This window comes from Meles meles, chromosome 19 (genome assembly GCF_922984935.1).
Source record: "Meles meles chromosome 19, mMelMel3.1 paternal haplotype, whole genome shotgun sequence".
Classification (NCBI taxonomy): Eukaryota; Metazoa; Chordata; class Mammalia; order Carnivora; family Mustelidae; genus Meles; species Meles meles.
In genome coordinates, this window is record NC_060084.1 from 35,039,348 (window position 1) to 35,059,610 (window position 20,263).

At 36.5% G+C, this 20,263-nt stretch overlaps 1 protein-coding gene across 3 annotated transcripts in view; it reads right to left on the bottom strand.

The window, feature by feature from the left end:
* Positions 1-20,263, bottom strand: part of PHKB (phosphorylase kinase regulatory subunit beta) — a 249,812-nt gene that overhangs the window by 28,489 nt on the left and 201,060 nt on the right. For 2 of the 3 annotated variants that reach the window (XM_045988940.1, XM_045988941.1), the window contains 9 exons: positions 15,399-15,482; positions 14,866-14,970; positions 13,322-13,404; positions 13,028-13,118; positions 6,186-6,247; positions 5,938-6,100; positions 4,654-4,735; positions 2,586-2,643; positions 141-231 (listed from right to left, as the gene is read on the bottom strand). In XM_045988940.1, the coding sequence (XP_045844896.1) occupies positions 141-231; positions 2,586-2,643; positions 4,654-4,735; positions 5,938-6,100; positions 6,186-6,247; positions 13,028-13,118; positions 13,322-13,404; positions 14,866-14,970; positions 15,399-15,482 (819 nt within the window). The remainder of the gene's footprint in view (positions 1-140; positions 232-2,585; positions 2,644-4,653; positions 4,736-5,937; positions 6,101-6,185; positions 6,248-13,027; positions 13,119-13,321; positions 13,405-14,865; positions 14,971-15,398; positions 15,483-20,263) is intronic. The other variant, XM_045988942.1, reaches the window with a different exon arrangement.

The following is a 20,263-nucleotide window of genomic DNA, read 5'->3' on the forward strand; positions in this document are numbered from 1 at the left end:
CCTTCTGTAGAAATGCCTGAGCCATTGTTAATGTGGCTGAGAGGCCTAGGATATTGAGGCTTGCCAGATTTAAAAGCAAGAGTCTTATCCAGAAGCTTCTGGGATGTGATTGAGTGAGAGTCTGAAAATCAGATACTTACCTGTTTGCCCTGCACTAAAACATTAGTAATGGATGGGGCCAGGCTGTCCACTACTTTACTTAAAAGACTTGCTGCACAGCGCACAACCGACCTGGGGGCAAAGAAGAGAGCACGCCAGAGGTTGACAAATCTAAAAAATGGTGAATGAATGGGGGCCCTGGTGTGGGAGATTGAAAATGTGCACAATTAAGTCCTTAAATAATAATTTGGAGGAAATACTGAGCCCAAGACACTGGACCTCATACCTGAAGTCTCCCCAACTGTAGGACCATCCAGAATTAGGGAGGGAACCCCTCATCCTTATCTCTGCTACCAGCATGATTCATGCCATTATCAATTTAAAAAGAAAGAAAAGGAGCCTAACCATGCCTTTGAAGGGGAGTAGGGTTAGGAGGAGGAATTAAGTGACTATTCTGATTTTGCATTTAAAAATTCATTACTGGGCACCTGGGTGGCTCAGTGAGTTAAGCCTCTGCCTTCGGCTCAGGTCATGATCTCAGGGTTCTGGGATTGAGCCCTGCATTGGGCTCTCTGCTCAGCAGGGAGCGTGCTTCACCCCTCTCTCTCTGCCTGCTGCTCTGCCTACTTGTGATCTCTCTCTGTCAAATAAATAAATAAAATCTTTAATTAAAAAAAATTCATTATTAAGTCTGTCACTGTTAAATGTCTTCTATTCCTATAACCACTTTAAATCATGTTTCTTTTGGTGCCTAGATAACCAAATTTCTGGATTTGGGGACTTGCTAAGTAGTCAATCTCAGGAAGTGATACAATGAAATACCAGCATTTTTTTTTTCTTGATAGAGCCAGAATGTTGGAGGAAGGAACACACATTGCTATTTTTACATTTCCGAAAAAGTCTCAGATTCTAGAGAGAACAGATTTTTTTAAAGCATGGCACATGCAATACATAAGACATTTTTCCCTCAAAAGTAAAATTCATGTGGAACTTTTAGAGGAAGAAAATAAAATGAAAATGTAGGTTTCAAACATCTTCCTATATTTCAGGATATCCATGGAAGCTGACTTATAAAAAGTATCTATATTCCTTAATCCCAACATAGACAGACTAGTAGAAAATTAAGTCAATAACTGGTAAAGTTAGTGAAACAAATGCTTCTTACTTTTAGAGAAGCTTTCACCCACACATTTTAAGACCAAAAGACATACTTAACCCTCAGAATGCAAATAAGCCCACACATTTCAAGCAGCTTGAGTTTTTCCACATTCTGTGTATGTTACCTGTTTTCCATGTACCAGAAAAGTAGTAATGTGTGGGGCTATAGAGGAAGAAAATTTCTGGGTAAAGGCAGCCCCGTAGCGTACCGCCAACCTAAGTGTGTCAGTGGAAAGCCATAAAAGGGAAAATACAGTAAATAAACTTCCAGGAGTTTGTTCTTTTAAACATAAGAGTCAGCACTCTAAATATCTGCTAGTTAATGCTTTATCTAAAATCCAAGAATAATAACATAAAGTAAAAACAAGTTCACTTAGCAAAAAATTAGACTAGAGACCACATTTGAAATATACTGGCTGAAAAGCAAGATCTATTGGCTTGTATGTCTTACTGTGCTGAGAATTTACAGAGCAAATTTGAGATTTAGCCAGAGGATTATTATAGTATTTCTTTTGGGTTGGAATGGTATATTTGCTATAAATCACAGAGTTGATATACTGCTAAGAGATGGTCTTGTTAAATCCTCTTAGAGATTAGAAATCTGAGGCTCGTTGAGGTTAAGAGAATTTCTTATGACATAGCTTGAGTTTTTTTTTCAAAATGATATAATAATGGGTCATTTAAAAAATACATGTATTCTTACTTTCAAAATATTAGATTCTGCTAGTAAATGGCTAGAATTGCTTCAAAATACAGAGGGCTATGCATTTAGGGATACCTACTCCTTGTGAACTGAAACAATTTTATCTCATCTTGCCCTAGTTTTTTTTCCATTCCCTGGGAGACTACTTCTGCAGAACATATTACTTATTTTACATGAAGCAACTATAATCACTGGGATTCATTCAACTTAAGTAGTGAGAGAACTGCCTTCTATTATTTTTGCTTATGATTAAATGAACCATTGGTCTCTTTTCATGGCCTTCTATGAAATACAAAGTAGAACCTAAAGCACCTTGCTGGGACAGAGGAGACGCAATGTAGGAAAAGAGTCATTAGCATATCATTCCAGTGAATACTCTCTCCAGGTTCTGTTCCTGTGGAGGTCCTTATTCCCAGACATTATTTTTAATAACTTGAGAGAGCCACAATACAATGGAATGTAGGCAGGCCCTTAGAAAGTAGACAGAATCACAGCCGTAACCTTGGAGTTTAAAAGTAAAAATTAGAATATATAACCATCTTTAAGATTGCCCATTATCTTTATGCTCTTAAATACAACAACACACACACAAAAAAAACATAATGACAAAGACACTAATACGAACCAAAGCTTTTTGCTGCCAGCTCTTCTATAGACTCTCTCAATGTGATCAGAAATGGTACCTAGACATTGGATAATAGAGTCTTTGTTGAAAAAAAAATCCTTTTAATTAAATACATAACATTTATTCTCTTTCAAAAAAACACTCTTGAATTTCATTTTGTTCCACTAGAGTTAATCCTACATCCATTAGTCTTCTGACATATTTAAACATGTAACCCAATATATAATGTGAATGTCCCAGCCACAATTAATATTTAGTTTGAGTATATGATTTTGGTGGGTACTTTATTTCTTGAAATTTTTTACTTTCTTAATTATTATGCAATCTAAGTTTTTAACAAATAAAAATAAGTTATTTTAAGTAGTGCAGAAAATAAACAGAATACAGAAAGTTGAACAAGTACTGCAGATTCTGAATATACATGATCATTCATTTATTTGTCCCATGAAAGTTTATGGAGACTTTCTTCTGTGCATGATCATTCCAATACATACTAATCCTCAGAAGACACAGCTGGGTTTCATTCTTTGACCACAATTTACATGTGATCTGGCTTCATGACTAGCTTGTCAACAAATTAATGATGGTGACAGGACAGAGTAGCAAAAAGGAAACATGAGAGGAGAACGAGATCTTTATCATTTTACCATGAATTTATTTTTATAGCTTTATAACAACTTAGGTAAAATTATATTCAGATTCTGTAGATGCTTACAATTTTCAACATATCATTAGATTTTATGGATTTAAAAACTTAGTCTTTTAACTATCTAAGCAAAAGATGAGTATTATTCCTATTTATAAAAATATTCTTTCAGCATTTTCACTATAAACTATTTTTTATAAACTTTGTTTTATTTTAAAGCACTACTAAAATAACCATTCCACATTCTAGGTTCCTAAAAAAATGTTTGCTTTTTAAAACTCCCATTGTTTTAGTTAAAGTATAAATTTCAATGAATGTTCTCAATATAATTGGGATTCTGCTTATAGTTTCAAGACTACTTAGAAACATGAGGGATTCTGTTTGAAGTTTGCTTAAAGTTTTTCTGCCATTAATCAGTTAAGAAAATTAAGACTACTCAGTTGACGTATAAAATATTCAAGAAGTTTATCTCTTTGCTACAATAATGTAAAAACTAGCTATACCTTATATGAAGAAACAATTATATTTAGTTCACTCCTAAAACTATAAATCTTATTAATTACATTGCTGTTTAGAATCCCAACTCAATCTCTAATCCTAAACAAATCAACATGCCCCTCTAACAGAGGACTTTCAGATGAGCCAAAAACTTTGAGTATCTTGAAATGTATTCTATATTATTCTATGTAATAAAATGCTAGAAGCAGACCATGATGGAGAATTCAAGAATTCCTTAGAGTGCCTCAACATACAAGTGTGGATTTCAGGGGTAATAGGGTCACATCCTTAATGCAGAGAGGACATGATTAGAAATGATTTATTTTTGTTGGGGCGCCTGGGTTAAGCCCCTGTCTTCAGCTCAGGTCATGATCTCAGGGTCCTGGGATTGAGCCCCACATTGGGCTCTCTGTTCAGCGGGGAGCCTGCCTTCCCCTCTCTCTCTTCTTGCCTGTCTACCTACTTGTGATCTCTCTCTGTCAAATAAATAAATAAAATCTTAAAAAAAAGAGAGAAATGATTAATTTTTGTTAACAATGTTTAGAGTACAATTCTATTAAATGCCATATTCTATTGGCTGCTGAAGACCATGAGGGAGCAAATTTTTGTAGCTATAATGATTTACTACTGTTCTTAAAAACATTCAAGAAATAAAACTGGAAACAGAAACTGTCAATAAAGAACTATGAAAGAGTCATCAGAGGTTAACAGTTATAGGCAGAATCAGGCTCTACCACCATTCAGACAATCAGAGAAACAATCAAGCATCACTGCATGAAAGCAATTTAGGAGTTCATACATCAGTCTATACCACTCTAGGGGGTATGAATAAACATTTTCCATTTAAAGGTTAAAAAATGGTTTAATGGAGAATAAAATAAGGTCTCATTATTTAAAAATGTTCTCTTAAACATGTATATTTACCTTCCCTGGTGATGAAGTTGGGGCCTTCTCTTTTGAGCAGTATACCCAGCAGGATGGCTTGGCTAGCTAGACAACTGCAGTCCTAAAAATACAAATCACAGTGAGTAACTGGAATAAAATGGATACAAAAGTACCATAGGGAGTAACTAATCAGGCACCCACGTGATGCAGAGAGGAAATCTGCTATTATTAAAGAATTAACGAAAAATATTAAAGAAAAAAATTTAAAAAAATAAAGAAAAATAAAATGTTGCTGATATACTACCAAGCACTAGATGACATTAAACAACTATTTATCTTAGGTATCTTGGAGACAGAAAGTAGACAGGTTGATTTCCTGATGTAGTAGTATTTAATAATCAAATTTTCCAGAAAACAAGATAAGCAATGGATAGAAAATATATGTCTCCAAGTGTTAATATTTGATTAACACTTGATTTTGCCACTCTCTGATCTGGCCAAGTCATTCAACCTCATTCCTTTTGTTTATTCATAAATGAGAGACCATGTTGCTATCAACCTGTTATGAGATGGATAAAAGGAGGGGACATACATAGAATGCTTTTTATGTATTAGGGCACCCAGCTATGTGCTTTATGCTTAACATATCATTCTCATGTTTATGGAAATCTATAGATAATGTTAATCAATAACAAGAACAAAAGATGTCTAGTAGGACATATAGTTAACCTACATGCTCAAATTTGTGGTATAGCCCAGTAAGATGTCACAGTGTTGTAGTTCTATCATTAGAATTTCATTTCCTTGGATAAGTACTATAACCCACTCTCACCCCACCTCTTTTAAAATGCAAATACTCTTAGGGAAGGTAAAGTATTAGGTTGTTCACATAATATTCCTATGAATATGGTCATAGGATTGCTTTCCTCAATGATTGGAGAGACTTACAGCAAGCATTAAGACCTAAACACAGGGATAAGAGAGAAGATCCAAGTTGGGAAAAGGATGGGAGAGTGCCAAATGAGAAGTCTGGAGATCCCAAAGGCAACTATTCTGACATAACTTCTTTAATGGCTCATATAATACCTTCATAGCCAAGGCAACTCAAATCATCCACACTCCTTAAGCATCTTTAAGACATCGATGCTAATGTTAGACCATGAAAACAACCTCTCATTACTGCCTCTACCATAGAGAGGCCATCTACCTCCAGGCACTTGGCATCTACCTTCTTCGAGAGGATGAAAGAAATACGGCTTGGCCCTGAGAATTCCTGCTCTGGCAACCTCACTCAGAGCCAGGTGGGAATTACATCTTCCTTACATTGAGTTTTTGAAGAATTTCGTGGGTGGGCTTGTTCTTCCATTCAGTAATGGCAATATCTGGTTGTTGTTCTAGGTCAGGAGCACTAGGGGTACTGCTTTGTCGTTTGACTTTTGAATGTTTGGGAAGTTCTAGTTCCTCAAAACTCTTAAATTCTGGAAGCCTAGAAATAAAAAAAAAAGTTTCAGATTTCTTACATTTCTAATTCTAGTTTCCTGCTTTTCTAATAATAACCCAAAGGGACTTACTCTTCTGTGTCACTGATGCGTAGGAAGTCAAGTTGTTCTACTACGGCTCCAGATATTAGTGTCTGAAATGTGATTGAGAAAAAATTCACAACTCTTAAATTCATGAAGCCATACCCTTATGATCTGCGCATATACAATTCTGTAAGTATATAATACTCAAAAAAGGTTTACTTTAAAAAGTACACGCAATTCTTCTCCTATCCCCCTAACCCCCCATGTTGCTTCTCCATGTCCTCATATCAGGGAGATCATATGATAGTTGTCTTTCTCCGATTGACTTATTTCACTAAGCATGATATGCTCTAGTTCCATCCACGTTGTCGCAAATGGCAAGATTTCATTTCTTTTGATGGCTGCATAGTATTCCGTTGTGTATATATACCACATCTTCTTTATCCATTCATCTGTTGATGGACATCTAGGTTCTTTCCATAGTTTGGCTATTGTAGACATTGCTGCTATAAACATTCGGGTACACGTGCCCCTTCGGATCACTATGTTTGTATCTTTAGGGTAAATACCCAGTAGTGCAATTGCTGGGTCATAGGGTAGTTCTATTTTCAACATTTTGAGGAACCTCCATGCTGTTTTCCAGAGTGGTTGGACCAGCTTGCATTCCCACCAACAGTGGAGGAGGGTTCCCCTTTCTCCGCATCCTCTCCAGCATCTGTCATTTCCTGACTTGTTAATTTTAGCCATTCTGACTGGTGTGAGGTGATATCTCATTGTGGTTTTGATTTGTATTTCCCTGATGCCGAGTGACGTGGAGCACTTTTTCATGTGTCTGTTGGCCATCTGGATGTCTTCTTTGCAGAAATGTCTGTTCATGTCCTCTGCCCATTTCTTGATGGGACTGTTTGTTCTTTGGGTGGGATTGCGAGGGAGACAAACCATAAAGGACTCTTAATCTCACAAAACAAATTGGGGGTTGCTGGGGGGAGGTGGGATTGGGAGAGGGGGAGGGGGCTATGGACTATGGACATCGGGGAGGGTATGTGCTATCGTGAGTGCTGTGAAGTGTGTAAACCTGGCGATTCACAGACCTGTACCCCTGGGGATAAAAATACATTATATGTTTATTAAAAAAAAAAAATTTTGGAAGGGGAGGCGAACCATAAGAGACTATGGACTCTGAAAAACAACCTGAGGGTTTTGAAGGGTCAGGGGTGGGAGGTTGGGGGAACAGGTGGTGGGTAATGGGGAGGGCACGTTTTGCATGGAGCACTGGGTGTTGTGCAAAAACAATGAATACTGTTACGCTGAAAAAATAAATAAAATGGAAAAAAAAGTACACGCAATTCTTAATTTCTTAAATGAGCATTCTAAATCAGAGAGGTTTTCATATACAACAAAATCCTCTTAAAAAGAACAAATAAATCATGCTACAAGTTCATGTGTCATAGTAAACAGGAAAGTCAACATGAGTCTCTCTGTTCTGAGAATTATATGCATTTATTTTTTTATTTTATTTTTTTTAAAGATTTTATTTATTCATTTGACAGAGAGAGAGATCACAAGCCGGCAGAGAGGCAGGCAGAGAGAGAGGAGGAAGCAGGCTCCCCGCGGAGCAGAGAGCCTGATGCGGGGCTCGATCCCAGGACCCTGAGACCAAGACCCGAGCCGAAGGCAGCGGCCCAATCCACTGAGCCACCCAGGCGCCCCTATATGCATTTATTTTTAAGCTAGAGTTAAAATTCAGTATCTACTGACATGCTAAAAATAGTTTGAAATTAAAAAAACAAATACTAAAATTGTTTTGAGAAAAGATGATAGGAAATTACACTTTGGATTCTGTTACCGTATATATTTCAGGGCTATCTAATGATAGGATACCGCCAAGTCTCCATTTTTCAGCATCAGGAAGTTGCTGATTATTGAGGCCAATCCTTCTCTACATTCTGGCAACCCATATTTGGTCATTTTATTTTTCATTAGTTCCTGATTATAGGTTAGCAAACTAAATAAGGCCAAACTCAAACAGTTTTTATTTGTCAGTGGTTCATGTGAAGAGCGTAAATGAATGAAAACCCACAATGGTTTTTTAGCAATATGTGTCACTTCTAATTATCTGATGAATTGTCAGATGAAATTGAGAAATGTTCTGCATAAAAAACAAGCCATAAATTATTATTTTAAAAATAAGTCAATTCTTCAATCAAAACTGTCTTACATGTATTACTTTCTCAATTTTCTCACTGTTCTTTTCAAATATGAAGCAACATGACACAGGAAATCTTGCACTTGTTGGCTAACCACCCAGAGCTGTACTGCCTTTTCCTCTAGAGGAAACTCATAAACAAAGCAGATCATCAACAAATAACCTATTATAAATGTCAGGACATATTACTAGCAATCACACTAAAGCCTTCTTTCAGATTTTGAGTGAGGAAGGCCAGACATGGAACCAATCTGCACATTTTCATGTGGCAGCAATAATCAGGGTCTAAGAGCAGTCTGTGCCTAGATAAAGAGCAGTGTTGAGCATAATAAAAGTCCGTTGAGTGATATTTCCTAAGATTCAGGCTCAGATCTACACATCTTTCTCTCTGGTTGACTAATTTGTTAGACAAATATTTATTGAACACCTACCATATTCCAGGCACTCTGCTAGTTATTAAGGATACAGCACGAATAAAATACACAAAATCCTTGCCCTTTTGAAATTGATCTTAGCTGTGTAGGAAGAAGACAACATAAACAAAAATCTAAATATGCTATGTCAGATGATGTTAAGTACAAAGTAGAAATAAGAAAGGTAGGGGATAAGAAGTGTTGGGGTAGGGTAGTAGGAGGAGGCAGGTTTGCCATTTGATACAGGTGATCAGAAAAGACTTCCTCTCATAGAGTGACATATACGTGGAAACTGAAGGAAGTCAACAATATAGATCTTAAGGAAGAGTGTGCAGGGCTGAGTTCCTGAAGTGCAAAGTTCTTGAAGCAGAAGCATGCCTGGTGTGTTTTAGGATCAATAAGGAGAAGAATGGATATGGAGCACAGTAGACAGGACAGAGTGGTAGGAGATGAGGTCAGAAAAAAAGGTTCAGATCATGGATAGTACAAAGGCCATTGGAAGGACTTTGCTTTGTTTTCACTTTGTATGAGAAAGAAAGTCAGTAAAGCCTTATGATATGCCATATAATCTAACTGCCGTATGAGCAGGTAGAGGATAACTGTCTTACGGCCAGTAGGAATTAAGACTACTGTAAAAATCTAGGCGAGGCATGATGGTAACCTGAGCTGTGATGTTAGTGTGAGAAGTGATGGAAAGTAGTTAGATTCGGGATATAATCTGAGGGTAAAGAAAACCAGAATTGATAATGGGTTGTAATAATGTGGGATATGAATGAAGGAGAAGAGTCAAGAATTATTTGATGCTCAAATCTAATAGCTAATACTGAAAACATAAGAAAAATAATTTTGATTTAATATTTTCTGTTATTAGCCTACCCACTCTATATACTGATTAAGCCCATAAGGTAAATGTTAATAGGCAAATGCTAAATTCCACTAATAGTCTCTATAGAGCTTTTGATAAAAAAAAAAAATCAGTTGGTTAATAAATGCTCCTAAATTAGTTTTATAAAAAAAATTACACTTATAATTAATTTACTAGGCATTAATACTTTACTTCTGATGGTAATCAAATGACTTAACATTGTTATATATATATCAAATGAAATATAATATTCAAAAAGGTATCCTGCTCTGTGATACTTAATTATAACCCACCAAGGTCCTTTCCAGCTGAACATCCTACCTAAGATTGCACTGCATCCTATCATCCTGCATTGCTCCCTGGCTTTGTTTCTGGTTTGGCTCCCCCACTAGAATAAGTCCCATGAGATCAGGGACCTTGTATATTTTTTTCACCATTTTATCCCCAGTGCCTAGAGAGGGAGCTCAATCAATATATGTTGAACCAATGAACCAATATTTGTATCTTTCCTAAAAGAGAATAGTGGTGAGCAGAGCACTCTGGGAATACAGAGATGACTCAGGCTTGGCCTGAAAAAGTTTTCAATGCACAGAGAGAAGCATACACAAGAAACTAGCTACACTTAAATTAAGAGCTATAGCAAAGGTTCAAGCAAAATGCCACAAAAACACACAGGAATGTGAAATTAATTCCAACCTTGGAGACTTCACTAAAGAGGTGACATTGACCCAAATTATAAAATTAAAATGTTTAGAAGGAAAAAAAGAAAAAGGCAAGGATAGAAGAGAATAACAACATGAGTAGGAAAAAAATTCCAATTATATTAAGGTGAAAGTACCCAGTATACTTAGGAATGGAAAGCAGGGCTGGGGATGAGCTGCATGGAAAGATCCTGGGGGATGAGGCAGGGAGGGAGGTTGAGGTCCAGTGATGAGAGAGACTGTGGAACATGGGCTAACGAGATCTGAAAAGGCTTGAAATAAAAAGAGAAGCATATAGGTGTCATTTTCATTTACTATATTAAAGAGAAGACAAAGACTAGGGTGGGGGTATGAGGGGTTGTTGTTTAATAAGTACAAAGTTTCAGTTTTGCAAGATGAAAAGAAGTTTAATCTCTGGTGAAAGACTCTCTACTCAAGGGAGGGACAGGGCACAGCAGAGAACAGAAAACACAGCAGGACGCCCTGGCTCCTTCCACAGCCCTGTACTCAGGATATGAAAGCAAAATGTATGTTCTTGGGCACAAGGTTAGATGTTTATTTTGGAAACTGAAGGACCTAGGAGAAAAAAACTCCAGATATTGGCACCTGGGATTTCCCCCAACAAAAAGAGCCCTTGCTATCAGACTATCTGATAAATGACATCATTGTGACAAAAATCTTGTTCCCAAACAAAGAGCTTCCAATAAACTTATTCTTTCACTCTTAAAAATGAATGGATAGCTAAAGATTACCATACATCTCACAAATGCCTCCAACATGAAAGACTGAGCACAAAAAAACAAGGATTTTTTTTTTTTTTTAAAGAAAGAGATCAGGCAGAGATCAGGCAGAGAAGAAAATTTCAAAAGTTCTATCGTGAGTGCTGTGAAGTGTGTAAACCTGGCGATTCACAGACCTGTACCCCTGGGGATAAAAATACATTATATGTTTATTAAAAAAAAAAAAATTTGGAAGGGGAGGCGAACCATAAGAGACTATGGACTCTGAAAAACAACCTGAGGGTTTTGAAGGGTCAGGGGTGGGAGGTTGGGGGAACAGGTGGTGGGTAATGGGGAGGGCACGTTTTGCATGGAGCACTGGGTGTTGTGCAAAAACAATGAATACTGTTACGTTGAAAAAATAAATAAAATGGAAAAAAAAAAAAGAAATAGCTTTAAAATTGTAACATTCCAAAGAGATTATAAAACTTAACACTGACATAAAAAGGGATAATTTTTCCTTTCATTTCATTTTAATATTTAATATTTAACAGAATGTTTTAAGGATATGTACATTTTCCCCACAATTAAAAAATAATTCTTAATAACTAAAAAAAAAAGTTCTCTAGTAAATAATCTCAGAAAGATAAAATATAATATCCAGAAAATATGAACATGATATTATGAAAAGGGAGAATTAAAAACATGATAGCCAGAATATAAAACTTAACAAAGAAGCTGCATGATAAATACAAAAGAAATTTTTACAGAAAGCATGACAAAAAGACAATAGCAACAGGAAGTGATAGAAAATAAGGGGGAAAAAAAAAGAAAATAAGGGGAAAAAGATAAAAAATTTTGGTAAAAAGCAATAAAGATACAACACACAAGCACTAGAGGAATGAGTATGTAAACATGCCACTTGTAGGTCCCTCTATAAATTTTCCTCTTTCTTACTCAATATTGAGAACCTACTACATGAAAGACTCTTTGAGATAATCACATTTTGTGTGTGCGTGTGTGTGTGTGTGTGTGTGTGTGTAGAAAATAAGGCATTCAAGTCCAAAACAGACTACAATCTGACTAGTTCATGTTTAAGGTCATAAAAGGATCTCCAGAAGAGTACTGTTATGTCTGACGTAGGTGATTTTGCAGAACTGGTCTTCAAGTTTGGTAAGATTTTAAAGTGCAGACATCTTGAAAGAATGAAGGATATTCCACATAGAGGAAATGGCATGAGCAGAGGGGCAGAACCTCACAAAGTCAGAACAGAGTAATCAACTTGAATTGGCAGAAGCACAGAGTGTTTAGTAGACGTGGGCAGGGAGGCTGTTCTGGCTAATAGGGAATCACAAGGGGATTTTCTCATTTAGGAATTATGAAGATAATGCTGTGAGGTCCTGAATAGAACGAGGATCCTCTCCAGGCTGGACGTTACTGTGAAGCACGGAAAAGCATACTGGACCAGGGAGTTAGGTAACTTGGACTAGGGTATAAGGCTCTAGGTCACTTCACCACTCTGGATCCCAGCTTCCTCAACTGCAAAACAGATGTTGGAGATGAGCTATTAAAGTCTAAAATTCTGGTTGGGAAACCACTGCAATTGTTCAAGCACAAGACTGGACAGAGAAAATAAACAGGATGGTTACAACAGGAATAGGAAGGAAGGCACAGAATAACCTTAAGACAAAAACCTTAAACAGAACATATTAAGAAATACGGCTCTAGGGGGTGCCTGGGTGGCTCAGTGGGTTAAAGCCTCTGCCTTCGGCTCGGGTCATGATCCCGGGGTCCTGGGATCAAGCCCCGCATCGGGCTCTCTGCTCAGCAGGGAGTCTGTTTCCTCCTCTCTCTCTGCCTGCCTTTCTGCCTACTTGTGATTTCTGTCAAATAAATAAATAAAATCTTTAAAATAATAAAAGAAATATGGCTCTATCTGTGTATTAATTGTCCTGAACAGAAACACACTGAAATTTAGAAGATTACCTGTAGACGATCGACATGAACTTTGACTCCTCCAACTATTCCCTTTTTAAAGGCTGCCAACATATCTAATATGGGGTTGAATCGACTACCTCTAAAAAATATAAACAAACAAAAAGTACACTATTATTAACAGAATGAGAAATAAAAAATCTAATACTAAGTATCCTTCACATATGCAAGTCTCTCTCCCACATGCTGACAGAGACATAAAAATAGTAGGAGGGTCTGCTTCTAAAGGGTTTACAGTGTTAAAGCAGGTGAGATGGGTACACCTCACTTCTTTCGTCAACCTACCGTATGTTGTCTTCCCGGATGAGAACAAGGAAAATTGGACGTCCATGCATTTTCCAATATTGCTTAATGAACTGTAGTGCATTCTATCAAAACACAAGAATGAGGTAGCATGTAATAGCATCATATCTGAGCTGATCAGGATGTCTAACCATTTGTGGAAAATAGCCAACAAAACTCTGATATATCAAGATAATTCACAGTCAATCCCTGGATAATATAAACTACTAGGGGTAGAAATGTTCTGATACAAACATGTATACAAGTATGAATATATACAAATTTAAGTCTGAAACTTCATTGAATTTAAACTTTGTTCTTAAAAGTAATCAGATTACATATATTTTAAGACTACTTCCATTTTGGTGGCCTAACAGAATGGTCCCTGGAGGGGAAAAAAAATAAAAGAGAGAGAGAGAAAGAGAAGTCAAGAAACATTAACTATAAAAAACAAACTGATGGTTACCAGAGGAGTGGTGGGTGGGAGGATGAAATGGGGGATGGACATTAAGGAAGGCACTTGTGGTGAAGAACACAGGGTGATGTATGGAACCGCTGAATCACTATATTGTACATATGAATCTAATATAACACTGTATGTTAACTAACTGGAATTAAAACAAATACTTGAAAAAGAAGAACAAAACAGAATGGTCCCAGGGAGGAAAAGTCAATCCAGGGTTGTCATCCAGAAGATGAATCCTCATTACTTATCATTACTTATCAATACTTATCATTACTGTGCATTTATTACAGCAGATAGAAGAAACGAGACTGAATCATAAATATGGAGAGTTATTTTTTGACTCAATTTCTACTGTTGTTATCATCATTGTCATCATCATATCAAAGACTTACATAACACTTCACCATATGTCAGGCACTATTCTGAGCACTTTATATACATTAACTCATTTAATTCTCAGAATATCCCTATTATTATTCAGTTATACAGATGAGAAAAGAGAGACACAGAGAAGTCAAGTAACTAGCCCAAGATCACACAGCTGGTAAATAAACAGTAGAGCCAAGATTCTAACAAATGTAATCTGGGTCCAGACTTCATGCTCTAAAACATGACTCTAAGCTTCTCTACTCTGCAAATGGAAAAGGGATTGGAGGAGATTTTAACTGATGAGATGTTATGAGTTGGTTGAGGTTTTACTTGACGTTCTTCATAATATAAATAAAATTACTTTCCTAACTCAACTTTTGTTCAAAAAGAGATAAATTACTGCGGTCATATGAACATGGTTTCCAAATGGTTTCCCCTTTGCTTTATAAACTGTATCTTTTCATTCCATTTGTAGAATGGTCTATCAAGCAATGTCACACAACTTTATATAAGACATACTCCATCTATTATTCTAATGCTGCAAGCAATTTAACTCTTTCTCTAAAGCCATGCAAACATTGTTTTACTTTCATATTTTACAGCGTGTTAACCCAGTGTCACAGACACCCAGAAGCACTCAATTTAATAACATATGATAAAATCAGTAGAAACACAGTCATCCAATTTCAATAAAAATGGGTTTTGAAGCTACCTTTATGTCATCTATCAGCAGTAAAACATCTTGAGACATGTAGAAATCACTTAGGTCAAAGATGATAGGGTAACAAACCACAGTCTTCCCTAGAATGCGATAAATCTGTAAGAGATAATTTTAAAAAGTACAAAACAGGACCAAAGGCAAAGATACAGTAGCGTAAGTCCTAATAAAAATTAAAAGTGATTAAGAAATTTCAAAGTTTCTTGATTAGATCAGTAAGATCAGTATACTAAAGTGTAGTCCACCTCTACTGTGATAGAAAAAACCTCTCAATAAATACTGTCAAAATCAGGTAACTTACAATGTTCATAAATAATATAGCAGTGAGATGCTTATTCTTTCCTAGAAGACTTCTGTGATATCAAAAACAAAACAAACAGTAAGATTTACTTATAGAAAATAATAATTCAGACACTCAGCCCAAGTATATAATGAAATGTGAGAATGGATACATAGCAGGTCAAACATCATTTAATTCTGTGCTATTATAATCTGAACACTGCTCCACAAGGAAATTTTATGAGCACCTTTGATGTACCAAGGCAGCCAATGGGCCTATCTGGCCTTCCGGAGAGTCCCAATTTTTCATTGATACCCAGGTGAAAATAAGCCTGTAAGACATAAATTTGTAAATCAGTCAGGCAAGAAGAATCAGTGCTTTCCTTTTTGGCCCCTTTATTGCCCCTGACTAAAACCCTGCTAATTTCTGATCTTTCCAGAGGAAATGTGGCCAGGGAAACCTTACTCAACAGTCCCATAGGAAAACAATGAAGACAATGAATTGGCTAGAAAAACTAGCCAATGATGACTTAGATTTGGGGGCACTGAGAGATTTGAGAGTAAATCTTTGGAGATCTGCTTAGCAACACTGCAAAATTTGACATTGTTCTTGTGTTGTCAAATGTAAACTTGCATGCTCTTTCCAATTCATAAAAGAACACATAGAGACAAATGCTTGCTGTGTGATATTAAAAAAAACAACAACAACAAACTGGCTGAAGTTGTAAAATTCAGGATCTCACATCTCCTACTAGATTCCCACCTTCAAGTATTTCTCATCAAAATGAAAATGTTGGGAACACATCAAAATAAAAAGCCTCTGCAAAGCAATGGAATCAATCAACAAAACTAAAATGCAACCTACTGAATGGGAGGAAATATTTGTAAATTATATATTCAATAAAGGGTTAGTATTCAAAATATATAAAGAATTTATTTAAGTGAACACCAAAACTTACAAATAATCCAATTAAAAAATGAGCAGAAACGTGAACAGTCATTTATTCAAAGACATACAAATAGATTCCAACAGACGTATCAAAGGTTGTTCAATATCACTAATCATCAGAGAAATGAAAATCAAAACCACAAGGATATATCACCTCACACTTGTCAGAATGGCTAAAATCAAAGCACAATAAAAACAAGTGTTGGTGAGGATGTGGAGTAAAAGGAATGCTCTTGGACTGTTATTGAAAATGCACATGACTTTTTTAAAGATTCATTTATTTATTTTAGAGAGACAGAGAGAGCATGAGCCAAGGGAGGGGAAAAGGGAGATGGAGAGAGAAAGAAGCCACAAGCAGAAGCAGAGTGGAGCCCCATGAGAGGCTTAATCCCAGGACCTTGAGATCATGACCTGAGCCCAAACCAAGAGTTGGCTGCTTAACCGACTAAGCCATCCAGGTGCCCTAAAAGTGACTCTTAACTATAGCGGGTTACTAGAAGGTGATGGGTGGGGGATATGGCTCAAATAGATGACAGGGATTAAGAATACACTTATCTTGATGACCACTGAGTAATATATGGAATTGTTGATTAATGATATAGACTAATATAACACTATGTTAACTATAATGGAATTAAAATTTAAAAATGTAAAAAAATAGAAATGTCTTTATTGATTTTTCTGATTACATAAATTTTATGAAAAATTTAAACCATGTGCTCCAAGTGAATGGTCCTATTTATTCTCATTATCCAACTCTTGCACTTTGGTATATATCGAAGGATGTATAATTTATTGTGTAAGCCCTAAAAAAACACCTAAAGTATAGGGTTACAGATTTTTTAAAAGTATATACATAAATATATACCCATATTACATACATATATCAATATGTGCATATATTTATATAAACAAGTTCATAAACTGTATCTATATATCTATATATATCTGTATCTGTTTGGCGTCTTACTTGTTAAAACTTAGTACTGTTGTGTTCCAGTTTCAAGATGGTAAACTGAGTCTATGCATGTACTCTACATTTCTTTTTTTTGTTTTGTTTTTTTTTCCATTTTATTTATTTTTTCAGCGTAACAGTATTCATTCTTTTTGCACAACACCCAGTGCTCCATGCAAAACGTGCCCTCCCCATTACCCACCACCTGTTCCCCCAACCTCCCACCCCTGACCCTTCAAAACCCTCAGGTTGTTTTTCAGAGTCCATAGTCTCTTATGGTTCGCCTCCCCTCCCCAATGTCCATAGCCCGCTCCCCCTCTCCCAATCCCACCTCCCCCCAGCAACCCCCAGTTTGTTTTGTGAGATTAAGAGTCATTTATGGTTTGTCTCCCTCCCAATCCCATCTTGTTTCATTTATTCTTCTCCTATCCCCCTACCCCCCCATGTTGCTTCTCCATGTCCTCATATCAGGGAGATCATATGATAGTTGTCTTTCTCCGATTGACTTATTTCACTAAGCATGATACGCTCTAGTTCCATCCACGTCGTCGCAAATGGCAAGATTTCATTTCTTTTGATGGCTGCATAGTATTCCATTGTTCTACATTTCAATATTTAAATGACCAAAGAAATATAAAGATCCCTAAAAATGTCTGTAGCACTCACTATTGGAAAACATAAAAAGGTGCCACAGTGGAACAGAAACTTCTAGAATTTCTACAAAGTAAAAACAGATAGATTTGGAATGAATTAGAAGGTAACCACTGCCAAAGCTGAGCACTTAACCCAGTAAGATGCCTTCTTACCCTATTTAATACCTATCACTTGATGAAGGTCGTTCCCAACTTTTTTTTTTTTCAAAATCAATTCAATAAACATCTTTGGACAGTGTACAATTATTTCAGCAGAATAATTTCCTAGACTTGCTGGATCAAAGAGAATATGTTTTCTTTGAAACATAAAGCCAGGTTAGTCACCCTGCAGAAATAGTGGACCAAATTACTACCATTAATAGTGCCTAGGCCTTTTTAGTTACCCCCTTGAGTCAGAAAGATAGTTCATCTTAAACTACTGTATTCAAATATTTTATGGTTGAACACTTTCCCATATATTTCATGGCTACTTGTATGTTCTATAAATTTTTCCACTTGTTCCCTTTTCTATTGGGTATTTTTCATTCTTTTTGATTTGTAAGAGATCTTCGTATATTAAGAATATTACCCTTTGTATACATATTTTACCCAGTTTGCTCATCTTCAATGTTGTTACAAAATGTGAGAATGACTGCATAGTAGGTCAAACATCATTGCAGCGTGCAGTATTTCAACCTAAACATTTTCCTACTAAGAAATTTCACAAGCACCTCCAATGTGCCAGGTTGTTATCCCATCTTCAGTCCTATTTAATTAAATCTGTGAATCATTTCCTTAAAGACTTTTTTAGTGCTGGCATTATTCTAAGAATGGACTTTCACTCCAGTTGTAAACTGTTCTGTTTTTTTCTTCTAAAGATTTTGTTTATATCATTTTAAAAAATTTAAATCTTAAATCCGTCTGGAATTTATTTTTCTATTTGATGAGAGGTGGATATCTAACCTGTTTTCCTCTGAACTGCTTCAAGTATGAACCTCACTGTACCTAAAATTAATGTCATCACCAGAAGTCTCTGGTCATTAAGCTAGTGTGTACACTCCCATGTCAGAGTTAGCTCGGTGTCTCCTTCTCCTTCTGCACTGCTATGTTCCTAGAGAACAGCTTCCTTTCAGCTGGTTGGCACTGTGCCTGGCACATAGCTGGTGCTCAGGAAATACCTGATAGACGAATGAGGGAGCAACTGAATGTCCTCCTGAGCCACCCGGACTGTGAATACTGCCTCTGGAATAATGACTCTCATTTTAGACAAAATCAACTGGCCAGGAAAAGTACCCTATAAGCATTAGGCTACATAGCTGCCCTGAAACTACAGCATACTACGCTAGATGGAGCCCCCTTTCTCTCAAATATTTTCCAAGTTTTCAGAACTAAATGTATGTCTAAACTATTTTAGATTTCTTCTTTTGGACAAGTGATTAATTAACCATGTTCAAGTTAAAATGTACTGACCTAGATTTCCTTTAAATACTACTGTGTTACAGTGACAGGGTTTTCCTTAATTTTCTGAACCACGGTATAGTAGGTCTCTGACAATTGTGTAGACAGACCTGGAATGCTTCCCACATTCCAGGGTGTGAATAAAACTGTCCCCACATTGTACACATCCACACCATTTAATCCACTGAAATAGTATACTGTAATGGCTAAACAACAGAACTTCATTCTAGATCACACTATATTCATCTCCCCATGAAGTGAATCACACCACAGTCACCACATCATGAAACATTAACTACACACAGTATAAGTCCTGCTCTCAGCTGTCTGCTCTCATATCTCTTGAGTGAGCTGAAGGAGGGTACAGCTCCTCAGAACAGAAAGATTAGCCACTGGCATAAGAATATGTATATTAACTGAGACTGGAGGGCACACTTTTATTTCTAAAAGGTGGGCTTAGGGTGCCTGGGTAGTTCAGTTGGTTAAGCGACTGCCTTTGGCTCAGGTCATGATCCTGGAGTCCTGGGATTGAGTACCGCTTTGGGCTCCCAGCAACTTGGGGAGTCTGCTTCTCCTTCTGACCTTCTCCCCTCTCATGCTTTCTCTCACTCTCTCTCCTCCTCTCTCTCTCTCAAATAAATAAATAAAATCTTTAAAAAAAATAAAAGGTGGGCTTATCACTGAGTAATATATGGGACCATTGTATACCTGAAACTAATATAATATTATATGTTACTACACAGGAATTAACTTTTTTAAAGATAAGCTTATAAGAAGCAATATACTAGGCAGTTTATCTCAGAGGATGAATCCCAAAGAGCAGCTAGCTTGGATCACAAAGACTGTAGCCACAGAGAATTTTCTATCTTGACACATGATTAGGGAAGTTGGACTCTTGGCCCCAAGTCTTGTTTTACCCAAACCACATACCCATTTGTTCACACCATCTTTAAAACAACAAAACATAAAATAAGTCAGGTCCTTTTAGAACTCTTCACCTTACTCTTTCAATTTATTTATTTTTTATTTTTATTTATTTTTATTTTTTGAGAGAGAGCACATGCGTGCGCACTAGTTGAGGGAAGGGGCAGATGGACAGGGAAAGAGACAGAGAGAGAG